This window comes from Cetorhinus maximus, unplaced genomic scaffold (genome assembly GCF_964194155.1).
Source record: "Cetorhinus maximus unplaced genomic scaffold, sCetMax3.hap1.1 HAP1_SCAFFOLD_2294, whole genome shotgun sequence".
NCBI classification, from domain to species: domain Eukaryota; kingdom Metazoa; phylum Chordata; class Chondrichthyes; order Lamniformes; family Cetorhinidae; genus Cetorhinus; species Cetorhinus maximus.
In genome coordinates, this window is record NW_027598233.1 from 40,139 (window position 1) to 50,470 (window position 10,332).

General features: G+C 50.0%; 1 protein-coding gene across 1 annotated transcript in view; it reads left to right on the forward strand.

The window, feature by feature from the left end:
• The window catches only part of LOC144677195 (uncharacterized), a 28,542-nt gene extending 18,768 nt beyond the window's left edge, over positions 1 to 9,774 (forward strand). Inside the window, exons 4-5 of the mRNA XM_078537379.1 lie at positions 4,177 to 4,473; positions 9,026 to 9,774. Of these exons, the coding sequence (XP_078393505.1) occupies positions 4,177 to 4,473; positions 9,026 to 9,522 (794 nt within the window). The 3' untranslated portion in view covers positions 9,523 to 9,774. The remainder of the gene's footprint in view (positions 1 to 4,176; positions 4,474 to 9,025) is intronic.
• Positions 9,775 to 10,332: the final 558 nt, after the last annotated feature.

The following is a 10,332-nucleotide window of genomic DNA, read 5'->3' on the forward strand; positions in this document are numbered from 1 at the left end:
CAGTTGACGTTTCGAGTCCTCGTGACCCTTCAACAGAACTAAGTAAAATTAGGAAAGGGGTGAAATATAAAAGCTGGTTTAAGGTGGGGGGTTTGTTGGGACAAATAGCCAGTGATAGGTGGAGATAACCAAAATCTGTCACAGATAAAAGCACAAAGAGGTGTTGAAGGTGGTGATATTATCTAAAGGAATGTGTTAATTAAGAGTAGCAGACAGGACAGATAAGGTGCAGATGGCTCTAGTGGGGGGTGGGGAATACTAAAAGGTAGAAATAAACAATGGCGGAAATACATTTAAAAATAATGGAAATAGGTGGGAAAAGAAAAAATCTGTATAAATTATTGGGCTGAATATTGAGTTCAACAATTTTAGATCTTGAACTCTCTCCTCCATCCCCACCCACTTCCCGTTTCTTCCCCCTCCTTTTTGTTTTTTCCAATAATTTATATAGGTTTTTCTTTTCCCACCTATTTCCATTATTTTTAAATGTATTTCCACCCATTGTTTATTTCTACCTTTTAGTATTCCCCCACCCCCCACTAGAGCCATCTGCACCTTATCTGCCCTGTCTGCTACTCTTAATTAGCACATTCCTCTAGATAATATCACCACCTTCAACACCTCTTTGTTCTTTTGTCTGTGACAGATTTTGGTTATCGCCACCTATCACTGGTTGCTTGTCCCAACAAACTCCCCCCACCCCCCAAACCCTCCTTAAACCAGCTTATATTTCACCCCTTTCCTAAGTTTACTTAGTTCTGTTGAAGGGTCATGAAGACTCGAAACGTCAACTGTGCTCTTCTCCGCCGATGCTGCCGGACCTGCCGAGTTTTTCCAGGTATTTCTGTTTCTGTTTCAGCGATGGATCTGAGTTTGCTGATGAGGCCAAGCTAGGGTGGGAAGGTAAGCTGCGGGGAGGAGACTGAGTGGCTGCAAGTCGGGCGAGTGGGCAAAAGGTGACTGATGGGAATGTAACGCAGCGGAGTGCAAGGCTGTTTACTTTGGCCATGAGACTGAAAGAAAACAGAAATTTTTTCTTTATCTAAAAAGGTGAGGGAATTGTAAGTGTCGATGATCAAAGGGTGTGTTTGTCGAAGGAACGCGGAAAGTTAGCATGCAGGCGTAGCAAGTAAGGAGGAAGGCAAATGGCATGTTGGCCTTTATTGCAATGGGATTGGAGTACAAGAATGAAGAAGCCTTGCTACTGTTGTGCAGGGTTTTTGGTGAGACCCCATCTGGAATATGGTGCGCAGTTCTGGTCTCCGTGTTAAATGAAGGATGTACTTGCACTGGAGCTGGTGCAGTGAAGGGTTCACTAAATTGGTCCCTGGGATGAGAGGCTGAGTAAATTGGGTTTATATTAGAACCATAGAACCATTGGACACTACAGCACAGAAAAACAGGCCATTCGGCCCTTCTAGTCTGTGCCGAAATATTATTCCGCTAGTCCCATTGACCTGCACCCAGTCCATAAGCCTCCAGAACTTTCCCATCCATGTATCTATCCAATTTATTCTTAAAACTTAAGAGTGAGCCCGCATTTACCACGTCAGATGGTAGCTCGTTCCACACTCTCACCGCTCTCTGAGTGAAGAAGTTCCCCCTAAACCTTTCCCCTTTCACCCTAAAGACATGTTCTCTCGTGTTTATCTCTCCTAATCTAAGTGGAAAGAGCCTACTCGCATTTACTCTGTCTATACCCCTCATAATTTTGTAAACTTCTATCAAATCTCCCCTCATCCTTCTACGCTCCAAGGAATAAAGTCCTAACCTGTTTAATCTTTCCCTGTAACTCAACTCCTTAAGACCCGGCAACATCCTAGTAAATCTTCTCTGCACTCTTTCAATCTTACTAATATCCTTCCTGTAGTTAGGCGACCAGAACTGCACACAATACTCCAAAGTTGGCCTCACCAATGTCTTATACAACCTCACCATAACATCCCCACTCCTATACTCAATACTTTGATTTATGAAGGGCAGTCTGCCAAAAGCTTTCTTTACAACCCTGTCTACCTGTGACGCCACTTTCAGGGAATTATGTATCTGAACTCCCAGATCCCTTTGTCCCTCCGCACTCCTCAGTGCCCTACCATTTACTGTGTATGTCCTACCTTGGTTTGTCCTTCCAAAATGTAACACCTCACACTTTTCTGCATTAAATTCCATCTGCCATTTTCTGGCCCATTTTTCCAGTTGGTCCAGATCCCTCTGGAGATATTCTCCGGAGTTTAGAAGAATGGGAGGCGATCTCATTGAGACCTGCAGGATTGTGAAGGGGTTTCCCAGGGTGGGCACCGAGGGGTCGATTCCGCTGGTCGGAGGGGAATCTCAAACGCGGGGGCACAAGGTTGGGATAAGGGGGCCGATCATTTAGGACTGAGATGAGAAGGAATGTCTTCACTCGAAGGGTTGGGAATCTAGCCCAGAGGATTGTGGATGCTCCATCGTTGAGGACCGGGATGGACAGATTTTTGGCCTCTCCGTTAATGGTGGGATATGGGGAGCGAGCAGGAAAATGGAGTGGAATCCCAAGTTTAGCTGTGAGCACATTGAATGGCAGAGCAGGCTCGATGGGCCGAATGGTCTACTCCAATCCCCGTTTCTTATGCCCTTGCGTCCCCCTGAAATAGATACTTAAACGCGCATACGTCACACGATGGTCACCATAGCCTTAGGGAAACAAGGGAGATTTACCACAATGGTAGCCTCTGTATGGGAATCTAGTTGTGTGGAGCCACTGGGGGTTGCTTTAGACCAGGGAACGTTCAACTAAGGTTGGTAGCTTGGCGCCAAGAATGAGCAACATGAAAGAGAATAGAGAACTCATGCATGTTCTCCTCAGAACAAAGAAGGTTATGTGGAGATTTCATTGCGTTGATCAAAATTATCAGGGGCTTTAATAGACTAGGGGTGGGGGTAGGCGTGAAAGTGTGGGGGCGGAAGGTGGGACAGGTTTCCTGGCCAATAACAAAAGGATACACAGTTAAGATAAGATAATTGAGGTTTAGATGCAGGTTCAGAAGTCAGGAGTCAAGTTCATGGTGCAGCTCATTTATACATGCTAGAAGCAATGTACATTTATACTCAGGGACCCGGTCGCTTCAGACAAAAGAAATATGGTCAAACCTTATGCCTTTGGTTGAAGCCGGGAGCCTGGGGAGCCTACAGTGCTCCGTTGCTGTCTCCATGGCAACGCGTCGAACAACCCGATTCAGCCGGCCCGCCAAACGGCACCCGTTTGTCCCGTCGCCAACATCGCAGTGACGCTTGGAGACTTGGCGCTCGGGTGTTTTCCCTGATGAGCGTCAGGCGTGAATCTTTGACGAGGCTGTCTCTCGTTTCGGCGTCAGTCCTGTTCTGCGCTGCGAGCGACTGAGACATACGATAAACGTCAGATAAGGCGAGATGCAACAATGGGGCAGGCGCTCGTGTAGTTACGAGCCACGATATTTGAAGACATCCATGTGTTCCTCCTCGTGAGGTGATGTTGAGCCCCTCCTACATTCGCTCATACACTCCTGCCTTATAGACCTTGCAATTCTTTATTCTTAAGAGGGCAACAAACTTACGAGGATATATACATTTTAAAAAGGTATTCATAAAATTTACAACATACGTTTGCAGAAAACAGCTTAGCGTCTGATACAAAGGGTTCTCTGAAGACTTTGAAGATGAGATTCAATTCTCTTAGATACTGCCGAATCTCAGACATGTACATCTTCTCTCAATCATAGTAAGTTTGTTCGTCAGTGGTAATGGCTTCCTCTTCCATGACACCCAAACCTTCCTCATCTTGATGGAACATATCCATTAGTACCTTATTGGCACACATGGCCCCTTTAATGTCTTGTTGGGTGATTTCGTAGTGTCGTATGTTTCGTACACCTCTCATGCTTTGCAAGATGGTGGTTCTGCTTGCAGAGGTGCAGGATTATATTCTGCATGGCCCTACCTCCTCCCTGAGCTTAACTCACCACCACCCCACCTCCCCCCCCCAACACCAATCGCCCCCCTCCCCCACCACCTTCCCACTGTAGAAATCAGGATTCTGGCTCCCCAGGAAGGGGCAACCTTGTCCGTCAATGCACAGCAGGGGTAAGAGATGCCAAAAGATTGGGTTGACTTGCGTTCAGGCCTTGCGTTCACAAGAGTTGCCTCCCTTTTATCTTTCAGGCAAGGCAGAACGACCCACGATATCCAGGAACACCGAGTTTCATCTGTACCCCCAGGGGCAGCTACTCACCCTGCTCTGCACAGCCCCGAAAGCCTACCGGACCCGCAATTTCCAGCTGTACCAGAATGGGCTGGAGATAAGCACCAGGTTGACCGTGCGCGACTCAGTTGCGGAGTTCACCATGGTGAACACGACGATGGCCAATCAGGGAGACTACACTTGCGCGTACCGGACAACCATCGCCGGGCGGGAGTACAACTCCACCCAGAGTGAATCCCTCGCGATCGCTATTTCAGGTAGGCAGCCGAAGTCCCGCGCAAAGAAAATCGAGACTCGAAACGAGCACATCCCACATGGCGGCAGCGTCGGGCCGATCGGTGTCAATCTGCTCTCGAACAACGATCCAATTTTTCATTGAAGAGCAAAAAAGAATTGCGGACGCTGGAAATCCGAAACAAAAACAAAAACAAAAAAATAACCTGGAAAAGCTCAGCAGGTCTGGCAGTATCGGCGGAGAGGGAGCACCGCTGACGTTTCGAGTCCTCACGACCCTTCAACAGAACTAAGTAAAAATAGAAGAGAGGTGAAATATAAGCTGGTTTAAGTCAGGGGGGGGGAGGGGGGTGGGTGGGACAGGTAGAGCTGGATAGAGGGCCAGTGATAGGTGGAGATAACCAAAAGATGTCACAGACAAAAGGACAAAGAGGTGTTGAAGGTGGGGATATTATCTAAGGGAATGTGCTAATTAAGGGTAGAAAGCAGGACCAGCAAGGTGCAGATAGCCCTAGTGGGGGTGAGGGTGGGGTGAAGAAATCGATAAAGGCTAATTGTTTTATCTCTACCTTTTAGCCTATTTTGATTCCTTCACCCCACCCCGTCCCCGCTAGGGCTCTCTGCACCTTGCTCGTCTTACTTTCTACCCTTAATTAGCACATTCCTTTAGATAATATCACCACCTTCAACACCTCTTTGTCCTTTTGTCTGTGACATATTTTGGTTAATCTCCACCTATCACTGGCCCTCTATCCAGCTCTACCTGTCCCACCCCACCCCCCGCCTTAAACCAGCTTAGATTTCACATCTCATCTATTTTTACTTAGTTCTGTTGAAGGGTCATTCGGACTTGCTCCTCTCCGCCGATGCTGCCAAACCTGCTGAGTTTTTCCAGGTTATTTTTGTTTTTATTTTTGTTTCGAATTGGAATCGGATTGGATTGGAGGACATTTTGAAAAATGCAGCCCCTTGATATGAAGTTAGCAGGATCGGTGTCCAATAAATGAGCAATTTCAGACTTTGGATACGTGTAGAGAGTAGCCAATATCATATCTGACCATGCACATCTTCCCCTTCGATTAAACAATATTAAACAGAGGACCCAATTCTGAAAGGGGTACCAGGGTCAGAGGGACCTAAAATACATCATTGAAGACGGCAAGGGCAGGTTAAGAAAATCTCTTGTAAAGCATAGAGTACCCTAAGCTTTATTATTAGAGTACAGGAGCAAGGAGGTGATGTTGAATTTGCATCAGACACTAGTTCAGCCTCAGCTGGGGTATTGCGTCCAGTTCTGAGTACCGCTCTTTAGGAAGGTTGTGAAGGCTTTGGAGAGTGCAGAGAAGATTCACGGGAATGGTTCCCGGGATGAGGGACTTGGGTGACGTGGATATATTGGGGAAGGCGGGACTGTCTTCCTTGGAGAAGAGAAGATTGCCAGGAGATTCGATAGGGGTGCTCAAAATCGCGAGGGGGCCTGGACAGGGTAGAAGAGGGTGAACCTGTTCCCATTGGTCGTGGCGGGGGGGGGGAGAGGAGATCAAGAAGGAGAAGGCACGGATTGAAGGGGATCCGGCGGAAGAAGCAACAGCGACCTGGGGAGAAACAGCCTCACGCATTGGGAGGGGTTCCGGATCTGGAACGCGCTGCCTGAGAAGGCCCAGGGGAGGCAGGTTCAATCGAGGCTTTGAAAAGGGTAGGAAACTGTGGTCTGAAAACGAAGTGTGTGCAGGGTTACAGGGAGAAGGCAGAGGTGGGGCGGGGTGGGGCGGGGTGGGTGGTGAGTTGCTCGGTTGAAGAGCCAGTACAGACAGGATGTGCCGAATAGCCTCCTTCCGTGCTGTGATCATCCTGTAATTCTGCTTGACCCTGCAGCTGAGCTCAGCCAAACAGGGACTTGGAAATGTGGATGGTACAATAGTGGTGGCTTGTATTAGGTAGACAGTAGCTGCCCAACATTCAGCTCGATTTACATCAATGAAATTGTACAGTGGACGGTAAGACGCTGGTAATACCCGCTCCTTTCTCCAGGCGGGGACTATACCAGGCGCCAGTAGCACGATCACCTGTTACTTTGCTCCAGCCACAAGATGAATATGCCAGGATTTTGACCCCGTGACAGTGAAGGAACGGCCGATATATTACCAAGTCAGGATAGCGAGCGACTCGGAGGGGAACTTCCAGGTGTGAGGCTGACAGGGTTAATTCTTCGAGAAGTTGCTATCAGTTGAATAGGTCAGAGGCTGGGAATCCTGCGGCGGAGAGTAACTCAACCTCCTGACTCCCCCAAAGCCTGTCCACCGTCGACAAGGCACAAGTCAGGAATGTGATAGAATACTCCCCACTTGCCTGGATGTGTGCAGCTCCCACAACACTCGAGAAGCTCGACACTGTCCAGGGAAAAGCAGCCTCGCTTGATCGGCACCCCATCCACAAACATTCACTCCCTCCACCACCGACGCACAGTAGCAGCAGCGTGTGTACCATCTACAAGATGCACTGCAGGAACTCACCAAGGCTCCTTCCACAGCACCTTCCAAACCCACGGCCACTACCGTCTAAAAGGACAAGGGAAAAGATAGATGGGAAAACCACAACCTGGAAGTTCCCCTCCCAGTCACTCACCATCCTGACTTGGAAATATATCGGCCGTTCCTTCAGTGTCACTGGGTCAAAATCCTGGAACTCCCTCCCTAACAGCACTGTGGGTGTACCTACACCACAGGGACAAAATCCTGGAACTCCCTCCCGAACAGCGCTGTGGGTGTACCTACACCACAGGGACAAAATCCTGGAACTCCCTCCCTAACAGCGCTGTGGGTGTACCTACACCACAGGAACAAAATCCTGGAACTCCCTCCCTAACAGCGCTGTGGGTGTACCTACACCACAGGAACAAAATCCTGGAACTCCCTCCCTAACAGCACTGTGGGTGTACCTACACCACAGGGAACTGCAGAGGCTCAAGAAGGCGGCTCACCACCGCCTTCTCAAGGGGCCAAAAGGGATGGGCAATAAATGCTGGCGTCAGCTTGTGATGCTCACACCCCATGAATGAATTAAGATAAAAAAACCACCTTCTCGAGGGCAACTAGGGATGAGCAATAAATGCTGGCCTAACCAGCGATGCCAACAGCCCACGGATGAATTTTTAAAAAAAACCTTTGTAAGGGGGCAATTAGGGATGGATAGTAAAAGCTGGCCTAGGTAGAGACCCTCACATCGCATCAAAGAATAACTAAGGAAGCTTCTGATGGGCAATTAGGGATGGATAATAAATGCTGACCTAGCAAGCTGTTCACAGGCTAGGGATATAACTGTATTACAGAGGGTGCAGAGGAGATTTGGAAGAATGTTGGCAGGACTGGGAAATTGTAGCTAAGCAGAGAGATTGGGCAGGGTGAGGTTGTTCTGCCTGGAGCAGAGGAGTAGGAAAGGAGATTTGATTGAGATGTACAAAATTGTGAGGGGCCTGGCCGGAGGGCTTACTAACTTCAGCAGGGAGGTCAATGTCCAGGGGGTGTAGAATTACAGCGCTTGGTATTAAAGGCGAGAGAGGAGATGAGGTAAAAGTCTTTCAACCCAAGAGGGTCGCAGGGTCCGGGTGAGCAAATGCTAAGGTCAACTTGCAGGTTGAGTGGGTAGTTAGGAAGGCAAATGCAACGTTGGCATTTATTTGGAGAGGACTAGAATATAAAAGCAGGGATGTGCTGCTGAGGCTTTATAAGGCTCTGGTCAGACCACATTTAGAATATTGTGAGCAATTTTGGGCCCCGTATCTCAGGAAGGATGTTCTGTCCCTGGAGAGGGGTCCAGAGGAGGTTCACGAGAACGATCCCAGGAATGAAAGGCTTAACATATGAGGAACGTTTGAGGACTCTGGGTCTATACTCGATGGAGTTTAGAAGGATGAGGGGGGGATCTGATTGAAACTTACAGAATACTGAAAGGCCTGGATAGAGTGGGACGCGGGGAAGATGTTTCCATTAGTAGGAGAGACTAGGACCCGAGGGCACAGCCTCAGAGTAAAGGGAAGACCTTTTAGAACAGAGATGAGGTGAAACTTCTTTAGCCAGAGAGTGGTGAATCTATGGAATTCATTGCCACAGAAGGCTGTGGAGGCCAGGTCATTGAGTGTATTTAAGACCGAGATAGATAGGTTCTTGATTGGTAAGGGAATCAAAGGTTACGGGGAGAAGGCGGGAGAATGGGGGTTGAGAAACTTATCAGCCGTGATTGAATGGCGGAGCAGACTCGATGGGCCGAATGGCCTAATTTCTGCTCCTGTGGCCTTATGGGCTCATCCATAAGGTGCCACTCGCCGTCCTTGACTTGGGAAGAGGATGTCGGCCGTTCCTTCGCTGTGGCCGGGTGAAGCCCCCTAGCCGGGGGGCCTCGGAGGGAGTTGGGCTAAGCGAGGCGAGGCTCGTCTCTTGACCGGCGTAGGCCCGATCCTGTGCCGCGGTCTCCCTGTCGCCCAACGGAAGGAGAAAAGGGGAACCGAAGGGAATAACTGAAACAATAAATAAGCCGATGTGCCTCACGGTTGTTATTTTAACCCCCTCCCCCCCGCAGAAAGGATGCAGCTCCAGCTGGTGAACGGGAGCAACCCCTGCGAAGGTCGAGTAGAGATCTCCTTCGGTGACAGCTGGGGCACTATCTGTGACGACCAGTGGGGGCTGCACGACGCCAAGGTGGTGTGCAGCAGCCTGGGCTGTGGGGCAGCCCTGTCCGCGCCCTCCCACGCCCGCTTTGGCCGAGGCACGGGCCCCATCTGGCTGGACGACGTGGCGTGCCGGGGAGACGAGACGGTCCTGTGGTACTGCAGCTCCCGGCTCTGGGGCTCCCACAACTGCCACCACGGGGAGGACGCCGGGGTCGTCTGCACCGGTAAGTCCCACGCCGATCGGGGGGCCTGGCGCTCGGGCTGGGGTATTCCTGCTCCTCCCTCCCTCCCTCCCTCCCTCCCTCCCTCCCTCCCTCCCTGGTTGGCGGGCGGAGAGCGGGACTGGTTCGGGTCTGGCGGGCAGACGGGCGGGCGGGCGGGGAGCGGGAAATCCCGCCGGCGGTAATCGAGCGTTCCGTCTTGGCGGCGCACTTTACCGGGTGGAAGAGGCCACAAGGCCGACTCATCGATGTTGGCGGCGGGCGACTTCGGTCAGGTCCTTCCCAAAGACGGGGTAACTGAGAGAGAGACAGAGAGAGAGAGAGAGACAGAGAGAGAGAGACAGAGAGATAGAGAGACAGAGAGAGAGAGACAGAGAGAGAGAGAGACAGAGACAGAGAGAGCCAGAGAGAGAGAGAGACAGAGACAGAGAGAGAGACAGAGACAGAGACAGACAGAGACAGAGAGAGAGACTGAGAGAGAGACTGAGAGAGAGAGACAGAGAGAGACAGAGAGAGAGACTGAGAGAGAGACTGAGAGAGACACAGAGAGAGAGAGAGACAGAGAGAGAGAGAGAGAGACAGAGAGAGAGAGAGAGACAGAGAGAGTGAGAGACAGAGAGAGAGACAGAGAGAGATAGACTGAGAGAGAGACAGAGAGAGAGAGAGAGAGAGAGAGACAGAAAGAGAGAGACTGAGAGAGAGCGAGAGGGGGAGCAAGAGAGAGCCAGCGAGAGAGACAGACAGAGAGAGAGAGACAGAGAGAAAGAGAGAGAGAGACTAAGAGAGAGTGAGAGGAGTAAAGAGAGAGAGAGAGACTAAGAGAGAGAGATAGAGTGTGACAGAGAGAGAGAGAGAGACAGAGTGAGAGACTGAGCGAGAGAGAGAGAGAGAGAGAGAGAGACAGAGAGAGACTGAGAGAGAGACTGAGAGAGAGACTGAGAGAAAGAGAGACAGAGAGAGAGAGAGAGAGAGAGAGAGAGAGAGACAGAGACAGA